The following is a 24,425-nucleotide window of genomic DNA, read 5'->3' as shown; positions in this document are numbered from 1 at the left end:
AAACACATGGTAGTTAGTTCAAGGACAATAGTGTGTGTCATTTGAAAATTGGTTTTCACAGGAAATATGTCAAAAGAAACTGTTATATGGACTGTTAGATATGTAATTCGTCTGACGTTCCGTGTGTCATGTGGTTCGTCTGAGTTCATTGTTTCATTGTTGTTGTCTTGTGGGACTGTCGTAGTAAAATGTCATTGATATATATATGGTGGACATGACTTTTGTTTATTCATAACGAACATTGGGTGAGTGCGTTCTTTGTATGTAATTGAACAATAAATGTAATAATTAAACTGTATAACTCGTTATGTTATCTCTGCGAGTCAGTCCGAGGGAAACATAACAGAGTTTATTGGCGTCGCCGATAGGACCGATAGGATACATGCTTACTTTACCGTAAAATTATTCATCGTAATAACAATGGCTGAAAAACAGACAGTAGAACTTATTAAATTGTTTAGGGAACAAATGGACAAGCAAATGCAACAACATCAGAGAGATATGGACGCTCTGTTAAAACTGTTTGGTGCTCGACAAGTTGAAGGCGATTCTAGTGGCTATTTTTCAGCTGCTTCAACAACAGTGTCGATTCCACCATTTACTGCATTTGATTCAGCGACAGAACTATGGCCTGATTACTGGTCAAGATTCCGTACGTTTGTGGCTGCTAATGCTGTACCTGAAAAACGCATGGCACAAGTGTTCCTAACCAATCAGACTGCTACTGTTTACAAACTACTTGCTAATCTGGCTACCCAACAAAATCCGCCTAAAGATATCAACAACTTGATAATGGACGAAATCGTTGACTTCATGAAGGAACAGTTCGACCCTAAACTTTTCATTGTGAGAGAGCGTTTCAAGTTTTGGAGTGATATGCAGCGGAAGCCAGGCGAAACTCTCCAGGAGCTGGCAGCACGTATACGCCAGGATGCAGCTACCTGTGATTTTCCAGCGATCACCAACCCACAGGATGAAGCTCTGAGACAGAGATTCATATGTTCGGTTAACAATGAAGCGGTTCTGAAGGCGCTTTTTAAGATAAAAGACTCAGAACTAGATTTTGCCCGTGCTGTCCAGGTTGCCATTGAGACTGAAGACGCAGCAAAGGTTGCAAAAGAAATTGTATACGGTTCCAAAACCAAGCAGGTGTACAAGGTCCAGCAGAACAGGAATAAGAGTCCTCAAAAGAAACATCTGCCGTCTTATTCCACAAACCAGGAGAAATGCTACCGATGTGGAAAGGCCCACAAAGCAACAGACTGTCCTTTCAGGGAAACCAAATGTCATTTTTGTGATAAAAAGGGTCATTTGCAAGCGGTGTGTAGGAAAAAACAACATCAGCAACGCAATGGCCATTCACAAACTCCCGTGAAAAGAATCACAAAAGCTGAGCTAGTCAAGGCGATCCTAGGTGAAGTTTCCCGAGACACTCACAGTTTAATTGTGCCAGTAACAATCCAGAACAGACTGTTCACAATGGAATTGGACACTGCTACTACAGGCAATTTTGTTTCCTTGTCAGTCTGGAAACAACTTGGAAGACCAAAGCTGCAAGATGTCAAGCATCGCTATGAATCTGCCAGCAAGCACAACCTGCCTGTTCTAGGAACTTTCATGGGCCAAACCAAGGATCCAACAACTGGTAAGCAGGATCTTATACCTTACATAGTCACCAAGATCTCTGATCTTAATTTGCTGGGTCGGAATGCTATCCAGACTCTGGGAATTTCCGTAGACACTGCTCTAGGTTTGAAAAGCATAGACAGCCAAGCTAAGAGGGAAGGTGCAGAAGGGATGTATCCAAAGACCTCAAGCGAGCCCTATGTTTCCCTGCAGCAAGATTGTCACAACATGTGTGATGAATTTCCAGATCTTTTCAAGCAAGAATTGGGATGTCTCAAGAACTTTGAACTGGAAGTGAAGTTCAAATCGGACGCAACACCAGTCTTTCACAAGGCACGTCCGGTCCCATTTGCTCTTCGTGATGACCTGGCCAAAGGTTACGAAGAAGGCATCGCCAAGGGAATCTGGAAGCCAGTCCAATTCAATGAATACGGAACGCCAGTGGTACCGATTCGTAAAGCACACGCTTCAAGCAACCTGAAGCCCAAACTACGGATTTGTGGTGACTACTCTGTGGGAATTAATGACCAACTTGCTGATCACCGTCATCCAATGCCACTCCCTGCTGAACTGATGCAGAAACTCGGAGGTGGATTCAGATATACAAAGATAGACCTTGCTGATGCCTATAATCAGATCAAGCTGGCTCCAGAAAGTCAACGCAGACTCGCACTCAGCACTCACCGTGGAGTACTCCTGCAACAACGACTCCCTTTCGGAATCAAGTCAGCACCTGGTTACTTTCAGGAGATCATGGAAAACCTGACCCATGATCTACCTGGAGTGGCCGTCTTCCAGGATGACATGCTCGTCAGTGGGAAAGATGCAAACAGTCACTTAAACAACCTAAAGTGTCTTCTCACACGTCTAAGCGACAATGGACTCAGATGTCGCCGTGAAAAGTGCCAGTTTGCACTACCCAGTGTAGAATACCTTGGACACATTTTGTCGACTGAGGGGATCACTAAGGGATCCAAAGTCGAAGCAGTCTTAAAGATGCCATCTCCAACGAACGAATCAAGCTTGAAATCTTTCTTAGGTTCAGTTCAGTTTTATGGAAAGTTTATCCCAAACTTAGCCAGTATAGCAGAGCCACTCTATTGCCTTACAAAAAAGTCAACTATTTGGAAGTGGGGAGATGAGGAACAGTCAGCTTTTGATCACTTGAAAAATGTACTTTCATCAAGTCAAGTTCTGATACACTTCGATCCAAACAAAACTTTGGGACTGGCTTGTGACGCATCAAACGTTGGTATTGGAGCAGTCCTGTTTCACCGCTATCCTGATGGAAGCGAGCGCCCAATATCCAATATGTCCAAGACTCTCACTTCTGCACAGCGTAACTACAGTCAAATTCAAAAGGAAGCCCTAGCTATCATATTTGGCTTGCAGAAGTTTTACCAATATTTGTACGGTCGTAAATTCGTACTCGTGACTGACCACAAGCCACTGACATCACTATTCAGTCCGAGGAAAGGGACGCCACTTCTCGCTGCTAACAGACTAGCACGATGGGCCCTGTGGCTGAACCAGTTTGACTACACCATTGAATATCGGAAATCAGCAGATCATGGCAATGCTGATGCCCTCAGTCGCTTGCCATTCGGTGATGACAACGACTTTGACAGAAAGGAAAATGGTGAAGACATAGACATGGTGTGTGCCATCAAAGCTCTTAGTATTCAAGTCCAACCTGTGGATGCTAACGTCCTCCGTCAAGAGTCAGGGAAAGATCCAGTGATATCTACAGTGATGCGCTATGTCCGTGAAGGCTGGCCACCAAAGAACATGGAGATCAATGACGAAGTCAACAAGTTCCGTAAGTTATCAAACTCACTTAGTATCTGTCATGGATGCCTTATACATGGATCTAGAGTTGTGATTCCACATAGCTTGCAGCCAAAGATCCTCAATCTTCTGCATCTCGGACACTTTGGCATGGAACGCATGAAACAGCTAGCAAGAACTGCTGTATATTGGCCTGGTATCGATGCTGCTATAGAGATAGCCAGTCGACGATGTGATTCATGTAACGAACATCAAAGGCAGCCATCTAAGCCTCCAGTTCACCCATGGATGTTACCAGAAAAGCCGTGGAGCCGCTTACATCTGGACCATGCAATAAATTTTATGGGTAGAGATTGGCTGGTGATCACAGATGCTTATTCCAAGTACCCATGCATTCATCCCACTTCCTCCACGTCCTCCAAAGCCACTTTGAATCTGCTTGAGGAAGACTTTGCGCACTTCGGATTTCCTCACACACTGGTCACCGATAATGCACCAACTTTTACGTCTGAGGAGTTCCAGAGCTGGTGCAAAGAACGCGGGATCACACACCTGACAGGGGCACCTTACCACCCAGCTACCAACGGAGCAGCGGAACGTTTGGTGCAGACCTTCAAACAAGCTCTGAGGAAGTCTTCTCTTCCGCCAACACGAGCACTTCAAGAATTCTTGATGCAGTACCGGAGAACACCAACATCCTGTGGATTCTCTCCAAGTGAACTTTTGAATAACCGGCAGATACGAACAAGGATTGATTCTCTGCTGCCATCGCCAACACACATTGCTCAAGGCAAACAGTCTAAGGAAGCACATAAGTCTCAGGTGACTCCAAGCTCGGCTGATGTCGCTAAAGTTACCAGGCAGTACAAGGCCGGAGATCCTGTGTATGCACTCTACTATGGACCTCGCCGAGACAAAGATCCCCGATGGGTACCAGCAATCATTAAGAAGTCATTGGGTACTCGCTGCTTTAACGTGAAGGTCATACCTCATGGCCCGATGTGGAGACGACACTGGGAACAGCTGCGACCGCGGTACACAACTGAGGAAGACAATGAACCTGGTGATGCAGAAAACACTGTATTTGAATTTGCAACAGATCACCCGATGGAGATCTCGGAAACTGTGCCACTAACACAAAGACAAACCAGACCCAAGACCATGTTACCCGTTCCAGAGTATGGACCAGACAACCCAAGACGGTCCAAGAGAACCCGTAAAACCCAAGAGAGACTTTGCTGTTGATACTTCTTGTGTAGCATCAATTTCAGTGGGGAGGTGTTATATGGACTGTTAGATATGTAATTCGTCTGACGTTCCGTGTGTCATGTGGTTCGTCTGAGTTCATTGTTTCATTGTTGTTGTCTTGTGGGACTGTCGTAGTAAAATGTCATTGATATATATATGGCGGACATGACTTTTGTTTATTCATAACGAACATTGGGTGAGTGCGTTCTTTGTATGTAATTGAACAATAAATGTAATAATTAAACTGTATAACTCGTTATGTTATCTCTGCAAGTCAGTCCGAGGGAAACATAACAGAAACTATATACAAAGATGCTGTGCTGCATAATCATGTGCTTCTTTGTGTACAGTTGTGTGTTCACTTACATACAAGTCTTTCATTGAAAGCAGATGTGTAATTTAACACAAGTCTGAGATGTGTAATTTAACACAAGTCTGAGATGTGTAATTTAACACAAGTCTCAAATGTGTAATTTGACACAAGTCTCAGATGTGTGATTTAACACAAGTCTCAAATGTGTAATTTAACATAAATGTCAGATGTGTAATTTAACACAAGTCTCAGATGTGTAATTTAACACAAGTCTCAGATGTGTAATTTAACACAAGTTTCAGATGTGTAATTTAATACAAGTCTCAAGAGAAGAGGTTGGTAAAAAAAAAAAAGCCAAACACACTTGTCTTTAAATTAGTTTTCACACCTGTCCTCATCTATGGTCATGAATGTTGGGTAATGATTGAAAGAGTATGACTGTGAATACAGGTGGTAGAAATGGAGTTCCTTCAAAGGATCTCTGGAGTAATGTTGCTTGACACGGGGTGTAGCTAGGAAATGAGGAAGTCTCTCCAGGTTCATTGAGAAGTCACAGCTCTGGTACTATGGACATGTGATTAAAATGTTGCAGAAAAGAATCACAAGACAGATTCTTCAAGCTGAGCCAATAAGCAGGAGAGCTAGGGGTAGACCAAGAATGTTTAGAGAATATCCATAATTTCAGTTGGTTACACTTGCAAATCAAGCTAGAGAATTTCATGACAGTTGCTTCTGATAAGACTCTGTGGAGAGGATGTGCCAGGATCAGATGTGTAATTTAACACAAGTCTCAGATGTGTAATTTAACTCAGATCTCAGATGTGTAATTTAACACAAGTGTTGTGTTAGAACACATAAATACTACATTACTTATCAAGAAAGAAAACTCTTTTTCCAGTTGTTTGGTATCTGTCACTGAAAAGGCCAAATCAGGCTAAAATCATGTGATCTGGTAGTCTGAGCAGCAGAAGTAGCGGGGATTGTCTGCTACTGGTGATAGTGGTGATGTGCTTTTATGTACCAAATAGCCATATGAGAGTTTTCTTTCTTGGTAAATATTGCAGTATTTGCGTTCTAATGTAACATCCACTTCTAAGTGGTGAATATTTTACCTTTGGGGATTAATACTGCCTCTGTTGCTCTCCCCCCTCTCTCTCTCTATATATATATATATTTGTTCATAGAAAAACATGTAATCGTTACCAATATAGCAAGAGATTTCACCGCAAAAAGTCTAAAGTAGACTCCTTAAGGATCGTTCTCCTTGGTTATATATCCAAAGTTTTAAATTTAAAAGAGAGTGTTCACGCTAATATCCATTATTATTGAAATTTATTCCTATGTCAACATTTCTGTATAAGGCTATATCTGACTGTCAAATTTAAGTCAAACATATAAATTGCCTTACACGTCTTCAGGGAAAAATTTGAATATGGACTGGATTAGAGACAATGTTTTGGTATTTACCTTTTGTTCTTAAACTTTTTTTCCTGTAGACGTGTAAGGCAATTTATATGTTTGACTTAAATTTGACAGTCAAATATAGCCTTATACAGAAATGTTGACATAGGAATAAATTTCAATAATAATGGATATTAGCATCAAAACTCTCTTTTAAATTTAAAACTTTGTATATATATATATATATATATGGGCACTCCATTCATTACGATGATGAGGGTTCCAGTTGATCTAATAAATGGAACAGTCTGCTCATGAAATTAACGTGCAAGTGACTGGGCACTCCTGAAAATCTCAGGGAGATTCACCATGACATAGAATGTAACAATGCTAGCACTTTGAAATACAGGTACTACTCATTTTTGCCAGCTGAGTGGACTGGGGCAATGTGAAGTACAGCATCTTGCTGAAGGACACAACGCACTGCTGGTAATCAAACTCATGACCTTACAATCAATCATCAGTCGAGTACCCATAACCATTGAGATAGATATAGTTACAGCTACATTTATATCTATATGTAGTTTATTTAGCCTGTTGCTCTGAAGTTTCCCAATGGGCCTGTGGTTGGTACCACATGTCAGGGGAACTACAGAGCAGTAAGGCTACTTGATCAGCATAAAAAAAATTACTGTATTATAGTGTGGTACTAAGTACTTTTCTCCTCTTTCATTATAAACCGTGTGTGCATGCATGTATATGTGTGTATCTGTCTATCTGTATTTATCTATTCATCAGTCCCCCACCTCTCTCTCTATGTTTGAGTATATCAGTGTAAAATGGTGCTGTAAGTTATATTCCTTTACACAAATTAGTAAAATTTTGTCATTCAATAAACAGAGGCTTATAAAATGAGTACTAAACTAAACTAAGTACTGGAGTTCATATCTTAAACTGAAATGTATTAGAGAGTAAAAGAATCCATTTAAGATTGAGTTCAGAGTACACACAGTAAATAAAATGCTTTTCAATGTTATTGAAACTGATATGATTTATTCAATATTGCCTCAGTGTCTGATTGGTTATTGATACATCAAATAAATAATATGTATTCTTTTCGTTTTTATATACTATAGTTACTTATCCTCTTGACTTGACAAAAACAAGGCTTCAAATCCAAGGAGAACTAGCATCAAAATCATCTAATGGCAAAGCTAATCCATATCGTGGAATGATCAAGACAGCCGTTGGAATAGGTAAGTTTTGAATATGATTCTATTCCTGCAGTTGTTCCTTAATGTCTATAAACTGATTTATATGGTTGTGTGGTTTAGAAGTTCCCTTTTGTAACAATGCCATCTATATCTAATTCCATAGCTATTTTCATAGCTTCTAAATCAATGAAATTGAATATGGGCTTTTTTTTTTTACTTGTTTCTATCATGGGTTTCAGCTATACTGGGATACAACTTGCAGGATACAACTTGCAGGCTTGATCTTTACAAATCAACCCCAGTACTTTTTTTTTCAGTCTAGTACATATTCTATTGGTCTCTGTTAAACAGCTAAGTTATCACATGATCATATGACTAACCAGGCTATCAGATGTTGCATATTGCTGGTTGCAATGTGCTTTTGCATTGTTTTAGCCTTCAAATGATGTCACCTCTCTGGCTAGGCAAGCAAGCCAACATTCTCCCCAATTGAATGGGGGACTGGAGCAATGTGAAAAGAAGTGTTTTGCTAAAGAACACAATGCACCACCCAGTCAAGGAATCGAATCCACGATCTGCAATTATGAGTGCAACAGCCTAACCACTGGGTCACGTGCTAAATTATGACGATGTATAAACAAACGCACTAAGTTATGGGGATGTATAAACAAGTTAAGGGGATATATAAACAAATTATGGGGCTGTATAAACAAATCAACACCGGTTGTTGAGCAGTGGTGTGAGACAAACACAACACAAATGCAAAAACTCGTACATAGATACTCACACATACACATATATACACAATATGTTTCTTTCAGTTTCCATTTACCAAATCCACTCACAAAGCTTTGATCATGCTGGGGCTGTAGTAGAAGACACTTATTCAAAGTGCTGTGCAGTGGAACTGAACCTAAAACACCATAGTTGGGAAGCATAATTTTTTTATAAGTATTAACAATATAATTAGACAAGTGTTCTTTTACATGTTTCAGTCATTTGACTACAGCCATGCTGGAGCATTGTCTTAAAAGGTTTTAGTTGAAGAGATCGACCACAGGACTTATTCTTTGTAAGCTTAGTAATTATTCTATCAGTCTCTTTTGCTGAACCACTAAGTTACAGGGACGTCAACATACCAACATTGGTTGTCAAGCGATGGTAGAGGGACAAATACAGACACAAAGACACACTCACATAAATATATATATATATATACAATAGGCTTCTTTCAGTTTCCATCTACCAAATACCCTCACAAGGCTTTGGTCAGTTTGAGGCTATAGTAGAAGACACTCGCCCAAAGTTCCACATAAAAAAAACGTATACGTATAAGGCACAGAGGGTCCCTAATTCTTCATCAGTTATCATCCAAAATGGTAATACTCAGTTTTTTATCTGTCGTTTATTTACAATACACTTTTTATTTATTAAGTAACAGTACGCAACCAACACCCAATCTTTATTAACAATAAGTTTATATATATGTGTATGCGTTCTGTAATTAGTCTTTATTTTATAGCTTACACTTCTGGGAGGGAGACAGGCAGGTGACAGATATATTTGTTATTTACATATGCAATTCACTTTTAGTTACCCATTTTTTGTCTAGACTGTTGTTTTTTTATTAGTTATACTTGATATAAAGTGTCAGTAATTCTTGATTGTACATAGGAAATGTAATTATATATCATTTTCATAATTCAACAGCTAAAGAAGAGGGCTTTCACAAACTATGGCAAGGAGTGACACCTGCACTTGTAAGACACATAGGTAAGCATAATATTTCTGTTGTTACATATAACATTGAGGGTTACAGTTGGCTGATATGCGCACACACACACACACACACACACACACATTAAGTATTCTTAATTATAAAATGAAGACGTATATGTTCAATTAAATGTTCAGTGCATTGTATAATGTAGAGTTATATAATTTATTCAGAGAGTTTATCTCTATGATTTACAAATCATTTGTGCCCAAATGGATTGCACCCAAGAGTATCACTGAGAGAAAGCTAGGAAGTTAAGATTCTATAGAAAAAAAAACCATGTGGAAAGCAAATATGAAAAGAAAATGCATGGTTTGAATGCTAGGAAAAACAGTAGTGGTAGGTTGAAAAATTGAAAAATATAGAAAAATATTATGTAATATAGGGAAGTTGCAGTGAAGAGTTCTCTTTGGATATTAGAAATGTATATAAATTCTGTAGATTTAAATCACCCAAACTGAAGTCTCAGAGCTTGAAGCAAATAACAACCAGGATGTTGTATTAAGTATATTATTTAAGTAATAGCTTGCTGCCTATTGATGCTGTGAAAGCTGAGTTAAATAAAAACAACACACACTTATACAAGATATCTGGTATAGCAAATTGCCTAATATACATACGTACATACATACATGGTGATTGTCTACTCCTTATGCAGAGTTTGACCACCTCCTGTACCTACACCTTAGCATCATCATGGCAACTGATGTGGCTTTTTAAACCAGATAATGTTCTGAAAAGACACCCACATAGATTGCACCCCTGATTTGGACCACCAAGAGTTGCAGATAAGTTCTGCTCTTTGTGGATTTTAAAATGTCTCTTGAGGCCTCCGTTGGATTTGCAAACCTGGCCTACACTGCATTTAAAGGTGTGCACAGACATATAGGCAGAATAGTTGGTAGAGGTTTGTTTCCCATGCGTTCGCAGATTAAATTTGAGGCCAACAAAAGACAGGCATGGCCTGTCACAGACTGTGCACACGAAAAGGTCTTTGTCATTTACCTTCTCAATCGTTACATTCTTCTTTAGATCTCTTTTGAGTCTTACTTGTGTTACCCTGGCCTCTTCAAATGCTTTCACTCCACTCCACACCTTTGTTCGTCATCCAACTCAATCTGAAGCAAGGGTTTCTATATCTTCTGGAACCATTCCCAGTGACTTCATAGTAGTCCTTATGCTGTCCTTAAACCTTTTTTTAGGTTTATGCCTGTAGTGTTTCCCCTTTACAAGCTCACCATAAAACAGCTGTTTCGGCATGCATTCATCTGCCATTTGAACAATATGACCACACCATCTACAATTGGTTCCTCAAAATCATAGCATTAATTGAGGTTATGCCTGCAGATGCAAGGACATCTGTGTTTGGTGTAAAAGAACTCCATTTAATTTTTAAAATGCGATGAAGGCATTTTTGGTGGAATTGTTCTAACAGTCTAAAATGCCTTTCATAATAAAGTCCAAGTTTCACAGGAATACAACAGGGATGGTAAGACAAATGATTTGTATAGAGCCAGCTTTGTATTCTTATTTATATGTCGCTGGCACCAAACACGTGACTCCAAGCCACCAAATGCATACACGTGACTCCAAGTCACATACATACATACATAAAAGAGAAACATGCCCCCTCCCCCAAAGACTGTCCTAGGATAAATATAGAGAATATATTTATCGAATACATACATAAATATCAACACAGAGAATATTGGTGGAACATTCCTATGAAAATTTCTACGAAGTGCTGACATAACAGGCAGGATATCATTGTTTGGAACAAACAAGAAAAAGTATGTATTGTGACAGAGGTTAGTTACACTGCTTACGTGAATATTTCTTCAAAAATCAAAGAGAAAGAAGGTAACTATGAACAGTTGTTTCAAAACTTTTAGCTTCTATATTCAATTATAAATTGATATTTTTATTATCACAAGGTACTTAAAAATGATCATGTATGTTATTGAATGAATGATATGGAGATCAATGGTCTAAATTTAAAAAAAAGTGCCTTGTTTTTGTGTTCGAGACTGGCTGTTTCCCTATTAGTGGGAAGTTTTAAAAATGAAACCAAAACATGTTCATTTTCCCTGCTAGCATGGGTTACATGGTGAGTTATATGAGGCAAAATTTTATGGTTAGAGACTCTTCTTTTTGCTACCCTCACCTGTTTTCCAGATACGCACACACACACACACACATTATCTTTTATACACATGTACATAGCGGAGGCAAAGAATATGCACACCACCGGTTGTTGGCGTAACCCTAACCCTAAACACCGGGAGTGCGTATTCTTTACCTTCGCCCACAAAAACATATGCATACATTATTTTTGTTTGTGAAAGAGAGAGAGTGTGTGTGTGTGTGTGTGACTGTATTTCCTCATAACATATAGAAAAATAAATGTCTTTTAATACAATTTATTTGGTTGTGGCTTATTTTAGTACAATATTTGTGTACATTTTCATAAATGTTTGTCTCAGTAGAATTCTTTGCATGTGTGAAACATCAGACGAAAGTGAAACATTGGAAGCAAATTGAAATATTTTCCAAATATGACCTGAAAATTGTGCGACCCAATGTAGTTGCTGAGGTTATTTTAGTTGTACAAAAGAGTTGTTGAGTCAAAAACATAGTTTATTTGGTAGATAGATAATAAGCAAGTTTCTCTATTATAATACAGATGTGACTAATTCGGAGAAACATTACTTTCATTATTCACTCATTGTCACTCTCGTAATGCAACACTTTGTGATTTTGGTTCAAATTGAAAGTGTGAAATAATTTTCATTTTCTAATGCAACCTGGTCATTGTAGAGAAGATTATTTGAAATAACTATAGCTGGTTGTTGAGATAATGTCGAAAATATGTAAATGAAAATAGTTTATTTGACATGTGTAATTGATTTGATTGTTCTGGTCTTAACAGCAATTGGTAAGAATAGAAGTCATTTGATGACATCTTTTTGTTTGTAATTGGCTATCCTGTTGCAGGTTCAATCTGTGGAATATTGAAATAATACCCATCTTGTCCATCCCACGGAATAAGAGTATACTAGAGAGCATGATAAGAGGGATGAGTCTGTGAAACATATTTAAGGTTGTTATCTCGAGCATAAATGAGAATATCATGATTTTCGTGGGGATCAGCAACCATCAAGATGGCTACTTCATTAGATATAGGCTCATTAAAACAGTGTAAAATGTTCTTTACTATAGTTTACTATAGACATAAGGAACGCAGAAACACACTCATAGAATTGATAATATTAAAAACAGCAAAATTTACACATACGAAGTTCAAGTGAAACGAAATGTAGTCAATATAAGTGCAAAACATACTTTCTGTAGCATAGTTATGCTATAATAAAATGGAAAGTCCCCAATTTAACAAAAGTTACTATGCGTCGCCAATGTAACAAAGTACAGAAAGTCAACATTTATTTGGAACATGTACTAAATGTTATAAAATTCATGATTGAATATCACTGTGAAGAAAGTGAAAGTCCAAGAAAATTTAGAAGGCATAATTCAATTTTTCAAACAAAAATAATTCATTTTACAATTTTGAAACAAACGCTGAACCAAGTGTATAGAAAGGAAGATGCTGTTGTAACGTTAATTTAAAATATTTGCTGAAGGATGTATGTAGCAAGATATAAATTAATTTGAAATTACTACATATTTTTTAACTTTGTAATGTTATAGGCTGTAAAATAAATACTGACTAACACAGTAAAAAGGTTGTGTGACATTGAAACTCACAGTATCAATGATGAAAAATACAAGGACTGTTAAAAAAACATAATCTTGAAACTGGTTAGAAGGAGTGGAATAACATTTCTGTAATTATATTGAAAGAGCCACCGAGGCTTTCTACTTCACCAAGTTTCCGAATTTGTTATTATAACTAGAATAAAATTTTTCTTCAGATATATTTGTGAGTATTGTGTGTGGTGTTAAATCAGTCAAATCTTCATGGTGGTAGTACTTCAAAGTGAACATTGTTCGTTTAAATTTCAGGCTGCAACTAAACTTTCAATATCGGCACATTTCACTGTTGGGTGGGAGAAAGTTACATAAAGTAATCAACACACACACACACACACACACACATTAATGCACACCTGAAGCCTATCTCTGTCCCTGTGTATGTCGGTTGTCACAAAAATGTATGTATACTGACAGACACATATACACATACTTGTCAGTCATTGGCTTAATGTAGGTAACAAATGCACGAACACTCTCATATGAAAAATACGACATCATCGTTGTTGTGGTGGTGATATAAAATGTCGTTTATGATAGGTGACTAAAAGAAAAATGACAATGTTAAATTTTTGTAATGCAAATATGTGAATGAAAATATAGTTTAGTTAGTAGCCAAAAGTTTACTGAATCTTTTGATGCCCCATACGTCAAAATCGGTTTGTAATGCATAAGGAACATACACACACACAATACAAACTCTCTTTCATATATATATATATATATATAGACATACATACATACACAAGTATATATATATGTATGTATGTATAGGTATGTCTATATATATATATATATATACACATGTATGTATATATATATATACACATGTATGTATATATATATATATATATATATATATATATACACATACATGTGTATATATTTATAGACATACCTATACATACACGAGTATACACACACACACACACACATACTGTGTTTTATATGTGTTTCATTACAGGACAGAAGTTACTAAGGTATACAAGTAGAAAAAATGTCATAAAACATGTGTAACATGGAATTAAAAATATACCAAATTTTTACAGTAATTTACTCATACACAAGACAGCTGTCATGCTTAGAAGATTCTAAAAACTCCAATATACATGCCTATGCATGTATACATAACCATACATAGATATATATGGATACAAAAGCATAGATAGATGAGTGCATATGTGTGCCCAGATGCACATACACAAATGGCTGCACATGCACACCAAAATGGTCAATTGTCACTGTCACCACATGTGAGGGGGACATGCACATATATATCTATCCCTTCACACATACGTACATACATACATATATGTATATATAAATATTCCCATACATACATGACCCCTGGTATGAACGTTATTCATTACGTTTGGACAGCTGTTTATATGTTAAAATTTGTTGGGTGCGTGCGTGTCAGTTCTGCATGTGGTGGAGGGGTCTATGTGGAAATTATTTCTTGAGGAGTTGTTGATACGATAATAATAATAATAATAATAGTAACAACAACAGCAACAATGATAATAATAATAATATGCCAACTTTTTGAACTTTGTGATGAGGTACTCCATTATCTTTTCCTATGGAGAAGATAAAGTCCTTCTAGTAGTGGGTATTAAGAATTCTGCTGCTATTTGGGGAGGGGTTATTTTTACTGCTAATTCCTCTCATCTAATTGGACAACTATTGTTTTAAACCATCTAGGCTCAGCTACGGTTGGATAGCCACCAACCGGTGAAAAGGGTTAGGCGGGAATGCATACGTATACATGCACACACACACACACACACACATGCATGCTTTATATATTTATATATACACATGTACATATATGTATATATATACACATATATACGCAGATGCACACACATAAAAGCATAGAGAAAGCATAAACTTAAAATAAATGCAAACAAGAATTCACTTAGTACTGTTCATAGTAATATCTAGGTATATGTATGTATGTTTATGAAATTGTTTTTGTGTGTGTGTGTGTGTGTGTGTGTGTGTGTGTGTGCATGCATGTATTGTATCTAGTAACACTATGCTGCTGTTTTGTATGCTTTTGTTAAGGATTTTTAATATTTCCATATTTGCAAGATTAAATTTCCTAGGATGATCCAGACTTTATATATTGATATTCGAAACACGTTTAAAATAATTAATATTTAAAAATTACCATTAACCACTTTCTCACTCAGAAGACTCACAATTCTTCCATTATCTGACGACTGATTTTAATATATTAAGTCATTATATTTTCTCTTTTAGTTTATACTGGATGTCGAATGACTTTCTATGAAATTCTCAGAGACAATGTCTTCCATAAAAATCCTGATGGAGTGCTTCCTGTATGGTAACTAAAATTCTTCATTTTGAGTGGATATATTTAGCCCCTTTGCATTTAAATAGATTATATCTTGCCCAAATATTTTACAGGATTTATTTTTAAAAGCACCAGATCCTTTCTCTCACTTCTATCCTTCAATGTGAGGGTGCATGGCTTAGTGGTTAGGGCATTTGGCTCACGATTGTAAGGTCGTGAGTTCGATTCACGGTGACACGTTGTGTCCTTGAGCAAGACACTTTATTTCACGTTGCTCCAGTCCACTCAGCTGGCAAAAATGAGTAGTATCTGTATTTCAAAGGGCCGGCCTTGTCACGCTATGTGTCACACTGAGTCTCCCTGAGAACTACGTTAGGGGTACATGTGCCTGTGGATTGCGCTGTCATTTGCATATTAATTTCATGAGCAGGCTGTTCCGTTGATTGTATCAGCTGGGACCCTCGTTGTCGTAACCAACGGAGTGCTCATATCCTCCAATGTCATTTAAAAATAAACTATCACATCATCAAAATTTCAAATGCAGGATTAATTCAAAACAGTGTGAATAAGTAAACATTGCATTTGAAAGAATAATCTGGATAGTAAAGGTTAAAATTGGTAGAATTAGTGAAGTGGAGAAAGAATGTTTTAGAGGAGTTTTATCAAATGCTAGTAATGTGAGTTGGATACAACTTATCTTTTATCTTTTACTTGTTTCAGTCACTGGACTGCAGCCATCCTGGGGCACTGCCTTGAAGGGTTTAGTCCAGGGGTTGGGAAACCCCCACCCATGGGTGCAATTGTGCCTGCAAGCCCATTTTATTGCACACGCAGGCTCATATACTCGTATATACAAAATATAGTAAATTTTTCAATTATAAAAGTTATACAATATTTGTATGCGTATTTGCGACATAGGTCGTGTTTCAACTACTACTTAAAACGACTAGACTCGAACAGAAAATTGCCATTTGAATGGAAATTTTGTTTTCACTATAAAACACATTGCTAGGATTGTACCACTCCCTTGAGATCCAACTACCCTCTAGCTGAAAAATATAGAATACCTCATAAGTAATATAAATGTCTTAAATTCAGTGGCGACATTAATGAAGATGTTACTTGTTAATTCAGTGTGTTAAGCTTATCTTTATTAATGTATATTGAATTATACATAGATATATACAAAATCTACACAGATATAAGAGTTAGCACTTGTGATCTGCTCGCAGACCTTTTACTTCGGAAATTTTTGCCCACAACTAAAAAGTTACCCCACCCCTGGTTTAGTTGAACAAATTGACCCCAGTACTTGTTGTTTTAAAATTTGATACCTATTCTGTTTGTCTTTTTTTTTTACCAAACTGCTAAGTTGTGAGGATGTGAAACCTCATGGGATACTCAGATTGTTGAAAAATCGATAATTGGGCCCCTGGAAGTGATCCTTATATATATCTAATATATTTCATTTTAACATCTAAGAGAAATAACCCATTCATTTTCCTAAATCAGTTGGTATAAATCAAATTGAGTATGGTTATTTATTAGTATTTGAACTGTTAGAGTTACTTTTGCAATTTACCCAGTACAGCCCTTAAGAAAGTAAATAGTATTTTCCTAAACAATAGATCCACTTATTTCGGTTAGTAACTCATTCACAAATATACCAACACTAGTGCTGATGAGGATAATATACTCTGGGGATGCACAAAAGCCCTTTTCAGAGTTATTTACTTTGAATTGTTATTATCTCATATCTGATTAACATGTTATTACATAATACGCTTCACTGTTTTAGTATACATACCATATTAGTATTTCCTCCTAAATTCTATATACTCTGGGAATGCATTAAAAGCCTTTTCAGGGCTACTTTATTTCAATTCTTACTATCGGGTAACTAATTTCGTGTTATTATATAACTAATGAGCCATCTTTCCATATGACAAAGACTGCACTTTCCACTTTCATGGAAAGTTCCAGACAGGCTAAAGAACTATCATGCAAACAAAAGCCATTGATTGGATAAGCTCTCAGATTTGCACATGACCAAACCATGATTGAATTGTGACTCGAAATTTGTATGTGGCAAAATGTGGAATCTAATCCCCTTTGAGTTTCAGGTTTCTTCACATCCAAAGTGATTTTCCCCATTTTAGCTTCTTTCTTGGTGTTTCTATGCTACTATTGTTATTTATTATCTGTTTATTATTTTTGATTTCACATTTTCACTCAATGTAAATCACCCATTGTTACTTGCTTACTTTAGTATTTCACCTTTGTACTGTCCCCAGCATCTTGGGTCCTTGTGCCCAATAAAAGTAATATCATAATTATTATTGTTGTTGCTTTCTTTCCTTAGGAAAGCTGCTTGTTGTGGATTAACAGCAGGTATGTTAGGACAGTTTGTTGCTAGTCCTACTGATCTTATTAAAGTACAGATGCAAATGGAAGGCAAAAATAGGCTCTTGGGAAATCCAGTCAGGTGAGATTTTACTTTAACTATGTTTTTTTTTTATATTTCATTGTTTGATATAACCTTTTTTTTTTTTTGCAGAAATTTATTATAATTATTGTTTCTATTTTTTGTTTTGTTTTTCATGCTAGTTTGTTGAATAAATTGTAACATGACTTTTATAATTGCAGAGTAAAAAGTATGTATGATGCATTTTGTAAAATAACTGCTGAGGGAGGTGTGCGTGGATTGTGGAAAGGCTGGATCCCAAATGTACAACGAGCTGGTTTAGTCAACATGGGAGGTACAATACTGTTCTTTGACACAATTTAATTCATTGCTGAGGTGTTGCATTGCTTAGTGGTTAAGCTATTAGTCTCTTAGTAGAAAAGTGTATGTACGAATGTAGAAAATGAATTGTTAGTGGAGTGAGAACTAATTTAAATTGTGTCAATTGGTGAGATTTAATCTACATACATATTATCTCTTTGATTTTTTAAAAAACTTCTGTCAAGCAGAAAATAAATCTTGAATTCTTTAGATAAAAATCAAAGCAGTTATAAATGTAATATAATTGCATACCACAAGATTCAATGGAACCTACTGAATCAAGCCAGTATGCTCCTCCAAAATATGCAGAATTTTGCACTGTGAATTTAATAGAGATTTATTTTTCAAAACATGAAAACTATCATTCATTGAAACTAGTTGTAAATTTTCTCAGAATCTTAAAGGGGCATTTCAAAGTTTGTGTTAAATACTTTATGTTATTAGTTACTAATATTTTGAGCTGGCAGAATTGTTAGCATGCTGGGCAAAATGCTGCTAAGCATTTTCCTAATTTCACATTCTAAGTGCAAATTCTAACTTTGCCTGTTATCCTTTTGTGATTGATAAAATAAGTACCAGTTAAACACTGAGGTTGATGTTATTGATTTACTCCCGCCCCCAAATTGCTAGCCTTGTGCCAAAATTTGAAATTGATGTACACTGGCAGAATTGATAGCATGCAAGGCAAAATGTTTAGCAGCATTTCAGCTACCTTTATGTTCTCCGAGTTCAAATTCTACTGAGGTCGACTTTGCCTTTCTTTCTTTTGGAGTCGATGAAATAAGTTGGGCACTGAGGTTGATGGAATTGACATAGCCTCTCCTTTGAACTTGCAGGCCTTGAGTCAAAATGTGAGACCAATATTTTCAGAGTAAATGGATTCTTTCTTTTCTTTTCTTTGTTTTTAACAAAGTTTCAAAAGAAACAATAGCATAGAAAATAAAATAGATTTCTGTGTGAGAGTATTCCTTCATGTAAAATGTTCTAAATGGATGAATAGACATCTCACTTAGGGCTTATTGTATTTTTACTGCAGATAGCTTTGATTTCAAATAGAAATCCAGTAAAATCTTGTTAGCTATAATTTAATTTAATGATAAGAAGATTAAGAGGTACATCAAAGAATTCACAAATTCAGTAGTAAACACTACATTTCAGTTTTTGTCTCTTCTGATTTTATGTACTATTGTCATCATTATAAACATCGTTTTACATCTACTTTTCTATGCTACTACGGATTTGACAGGTCGTCACAGTCCAAATCAGTCCTTATTTGGCATTACTGCTCTTTTTGATGTATTAGGGGCCACATCTTACTTGTATGCTTCAATTCATGGCATGGTTTCTATGGCCTTTCTAATTTCAACCATTCTACATTTTGTCATGGTACCAACATTAAAGGAGTTGCCTTGTCTTTGACAAGACTAAAGACTTCTCTCTATTCTACTCAAAACATTATGACCAAGAGGATAAATAAAAGTGAGTGATGAAAGAAAGAGAATCAGGATGAGATGGTGATAGAAAAGAGAGTAAGATAGGAGAAATAGCAATAGGAGAATAAGTGTGATAGAAAAGGAAGTAATAGAAGAGAAGCAGTGGTAGACAGCTATATATTGGTTGTTGGTAAATAGATTGAGTAGAAAAAAAGCAGAGGCAATGGGATGGGGGAAGAAGGAGTAACAAGAAGTAGACAGGGGATAGAAATGAGGTAATGGAAGTGAGAGTGATGGGTAGCAATAACGATAGGTGATAGTACAAGAGAGAGAGAGAGTGTTTGTTGGCTAATCATAAAGAGAGATGATGCTAAGGATGTTTGAATATAAACAGATTTAATACCATCCCTTGATATATAGTTGGTGTGATGAGAGGGAGATAAAATGATAGGAGAAAAGTTGGGTGATAAATAAGGGGTGACAAAGACAGGTAGGTGGGGCAGGGCAATAGAATCTTCAAGAAATTTGATCAAAGACAGCAATAACTGGAAAGAGTTTACTCAACAATCTTATCCACTGTTGTGAACATTTGGGGCTAACTGACATATTAAATGCATTAGATATAGTTTATCTACTAACAAATTATTCTACTAAACTGTTGCTTATATTGAGATAGAGGCAATGAAAAACTAAATTTAGATTTGAAATTGACATTCTGAACAATTTATCATTTCTGAATTAATCTGGTGTCCTACCAACAATCTCCTTCTCTACTCATGGTGTTCAATTTCTTGTAAAATAAAGTCAAGTTAATTATATTGTTAAATATCTCAGAACATACTATTATACTTAAAATGTTATAGAATCTCATGATCTGAGTCTAGTATCTTATCCACTTTGTAATCTACCTCTTTTGACACTGTTTGTAATTACTATTATGTGCAGTATTCTAAGTGGCTGCTGAATGTATTCTAAAGTATTCTAAATGACTGAACACAAGAAGTCCAAATTTCAAATGAAATGAAAAATCAAAACGCTGAAAGCTTGAAAGGTTGAATTCTCAGAGCACCAAATTTTGAAATATTCTAGGCAAAATAATGTGAAAAACAGTCTTAAAAGATAGTTATTTATTGTTTTAAAAGGGAATTTATTTGAGAAACATAGCATACTTACTTTTTTTTTATCATGCTGCCAGAATAACAAAGGCAAGCCAGATATGGTGAGCATATTTACTTCAGAAAAAATAAAATAGAAGTTTCTTGTAGAGATATTATATCTAAGACAAATGTGAAAATTGAAATAGATTATTTATCAAATACTTCTGTTCTTTAAATGCAATTATCTATATATATAAAAATGAGAATGTGTGTCTGTCTGTCTGTCTGTCTGTCTGTGTGAATCCCTAAAACTCGAGAACTACGCAACCAATTTCATTCAAATTTTACACATGCCTTACTTAGGGTTCCAGTTGTGTTTTAGTCAAAAAAAATTATTAACTTCTTGCAGAGTTCGAGCACACGGCAACATAATATCTCCTCCACTATTTAAGTATTACGTGTCAAAAGTGAAACAAAAACACTCATGTCAAATACTTTCACTTTAAAAATGAAACTATTCCACTAACTGAAACAATCACATTTCGATACTGTAGTGACAGATACTTTCACAGAGAGAGAGAGAGAGAGAGATGTATATGTATACATATACGTGTATATGTACACCATTTCGATACTGTAATGACAGATACTTTCAGAGAGAGAGAAAGAGAGAGAGAGAGAGAGAGATGTATATGTATACATAGAGATGTACACGTATATGTATATATATATATATATATAGATCTATACATACATGTATATGTATACATATGTGTAGATGTATATATATATATATATAGATGTACATGTAATATGTACACATATATACATATATACATGCATACAGATATCTATACATATATACACCCATCACACACACATACACATGCACACAAACACACACATTAGTCATTTGTTTTCTTATCCAAAACTACGTCAAAAGTACTGAATGGATCTCTATGAAATTTGGAAATTATATTCTTTGCATAACGGCCATAACTCCCATGAAAATTCATATATTTTTGATGTTGATGAAATTTTAACCCGAACATAACAGATGAGCATTATTTAGAAAATGATGTCACACGTTATCGAGGCTACCATTCTTTCTGGATGTGCAATATATATATCAATACAAATTAAATAAAATACAGTAGATATATTAATTACTTTTGAAAATTATTTGTGTTGTTTTTGTTAGATTTGGCGACCTATGACACAAGCAAACATTTCATTTTAAGGAATACTTCATTGAAGGATAATGCTGTAACACACTTTTTATCAAGGTAAATATAGAGCAATAACATCTTCCTCGGTATAATTTAACTGTTGTTAGTAATCAAGCTATTACTTTTTAGTCTTTAGAAGTTTTAAGCAGAGTTGTAATTAGCACTAAACAAGTTAATATTATAATTTTCTTTTGATTGCTAATTAAAATATTAATCAAGAAGTATTGCTTAATTCTTTAGCATTTAAACTCATATATTCTTCCTGTTTTATGTTCTAACTGTCCAGATTGAGCCCCTCACAGTGTCATTCTAAAAATAAGCATTGACATCAGGGAAATCTCAAAGCTACAAGATAATGCATGATTAACTCAAAACAATGTAAATAAATAAGCATTATATTTGATAGAGAGTTCTGAATGCTAAACTGTTAAGTTAAACTTGTTTCTTATTCTGTAGCATTGTTGCTTATCTTCTGTATACTGTTAAGTTGGATGATGGTTCTGAAGTAAAAAAAAGAAATGATTTATTTACCATTTGATGATACTGACTAGATTTCTATGTCAATAAATTATGTAATTAATTCTTTCATGACCTGTTTGATCCCTTAAAGACAATTTTTCTCAAAAAGATTTGCCTTATACATCAATACATTACTGTTTGTAGTTGATGTGTGCCTCTTACAAAGATGGGTATTTGATGGTCTTTGTATCATTTCTTGGACTTGCTTTGTAGTTACATACCAATAGTTAGCTCCTCAAAAAACTTGTTTGAGCAGTTGTTTGATTGTTTAAATGTACAATGTGACCAACCCACAGGAGTTTGTAATTCCATATCAATTCAATACAGATGATGTATTCTTAAGAATGGATGGTATAAATGAAATGAAATGGCTTCAAGTGAAATTCAAATCCAACTCACAGACTTTATTTGCTGGGTCTAACTTTGGTTCTACATCATTTACCATTCTTTAATAATATTTACTAGTTAGGAGAAATATTTGTTATTAATCAAAAGTTGGCCTAAGAAATGAAGTGAAAGTGAGTGAAAGAGCAGAACTATTTATGGCAGTCTAGGGCATGTAGTCAAGAGTTCGGAGAATGACTGGTGGCTGTATCAACCATAATTGTTGTTAAATCCTTGACTGCAGATTTATAATAGGATGATCATGACATTCCAGCTATAACTTCCGCCATCTTTATTTTTGTACAATGTCCATTCACTCATCTTGTCTGACCACTATTCCATGGAGGGTTATGGAGATAGAGCTCTCAGGCCTCTCCTCTATAGGGTCCTATCAGAAGCAACTGTCATTACACTTTTCTGCTGGATTCCCAAGCATGACCGAGATTATGGATGTCCAACCAACTTCATTCTTTGTCTACCCCTAGGTCTCCTGCCTGTTGGCTAAGCTTGAAGAATTTGTCTTGCAGTTATTTCTCATGATATTCTAATCACATATCCATAGTATTGAAGATATGGCTGCTATTATTAGCAGGTGAGATGACTATGTAGATGCTTTCCCCATTGGTTATTCAGAAAATGTCTATACAGTCTTTCCTTTTACATCAGTTACAACCATTTTTTAAAAATGGCAATTTTCTTCAAATTTTACGTTTTCTTTTTCATTGGCTTAGAAAAAGCTGTCTTTCTGGTATTTATGTTTGAGATTATATTTTGGAATAAATTATTTATGCAAATAGAAAGAAAAACAACAAAGAGCAAAAACAAAAGAAAAGATCTTATAAACCATGTAGCTGTAAATGTTTCAATGCTGTTTCAGTGTAATGTCAGGAATTGTAGCTGCTATATTAGGTACCCCAGCTGATGTTGTGAAAACAAGGATAATGAATCAACCAACAAAGCATGGAAAGTAAGCTGTTTTTCTTGATTGACCATCTAAGAGCATGTAGTTTTCAGAGAAGGATGTATTGTTACCTAGATTTCTTTAGATCATCATCATCCTCATCACTATTTAACATCCATTTTCCATGCTGGCATGGGTTGGGTGGTTTGACAGGCACTGGGGAACTAGAGGTTTTTGCAAAGCTTTCCTGTTTGCTTTGGTATGGTTTCTATGGTGGATGCCCTTCCTAACACCAACCACTCCACAGAGTGTACTGGGTGTCTTTTACATGGCACCATCATGTTCTTTATATAGCTTGAATTCTTCTCTTGATGTTTGTATATTGTATATGTCACATGTCCATTGAGTAAAATTCTTCAATCAGATTATCTTGTCAGATCATTCCCCACCATTTTTAACCATCTCTTGCAAATCAAAATGCTTAGTAACATTTGCAGTCTCTCTTACCTCTAACAAGATGCTAAACAACCTCTTTAGATTCATCTTCATCAATTTGTTTTAGCATCCCCTTTTTCATGCTTGCATGAGTCTGATAGAGCTTCTTGAGGTTGATTTT

General features: G+C 35.8%; 2 protein-coding genes across 9 annotated transcripts in view; one reads left to right on the top strand and one right to left on the bottom strand.

The window, feature by feature from the left end:
• Positions 1-24,425, bottom strand: part of LOC106871826 (uncharacterized) — a 128,348-nt gene that overhangs the window by 83,039 nt on the left and 20,884 nt on the right. The gene's annotated exons all lie outside the window — the stretch shown is intronic.
• The window catches only part of LOC106871828 (mitochondrial uncoupling protein 4), a 37,113-nt gene that overhangs the window by 4,789 nt on the left and 7,899 nt on the right, over positions 1-24,425 (top strand). For 3 of the 6 annotated variants that reach the window (XM_014918530.3, XM_014918534.3, XM_089350759.1), the window contains exons 2-8: positions 7,513-7,632; positions 9,301-9,363; positions 15,407-15,491; positions 17,824-17,946; positions 18,108-18,220; positions 21,978-22,062; positions 23,786-23,875. In XM_014918530.3, coding sequence (XP_014774016.1) covers positions 7,513-7,632; positions 9,301-9,363; positions 15,407-15,491; positions 17,824-17,946; positions 18,108-18,220; positions 21,978-22,062; positions 23,786-23,875 — 679 coding nt within the window. Of the gene's footprint in view, positions 1-4,803; positions 4,859-7,512; positions 7,633-9,300; positions 9,364-15,406; positions 15,492-17,823; positions 17,947-18,107; positions 18,221-21,977; positions 22,063-23,785; positions 23,876-24,425 lie in introns of those variants that run through there. The other 3 variants (XM_014918533.3, XM_014918532.3, XM_089350761.1) reach the window with 3 other exon arrangements.

The sequence above is a fragment of the Octopus bimaculoides genome, chromosome 4 (genome assembly GCF_046866305.1).
Source record: "Octopus bimaculoides isolate indiv1 chromosome 4, ASM4686630v1, whole genome shotgun sequence".
NCBI lineage: Eukaryota > Metazoa > Mollusca > Cephalopoda > Octopoda > Octopodidae > Octopus > Octopus bimaculoides.
The sequence above is the reverse complement of the archived record's forward strand: the minus strand, read 5'-3'. Positions and strand labels throughout refer to the sequence as shown.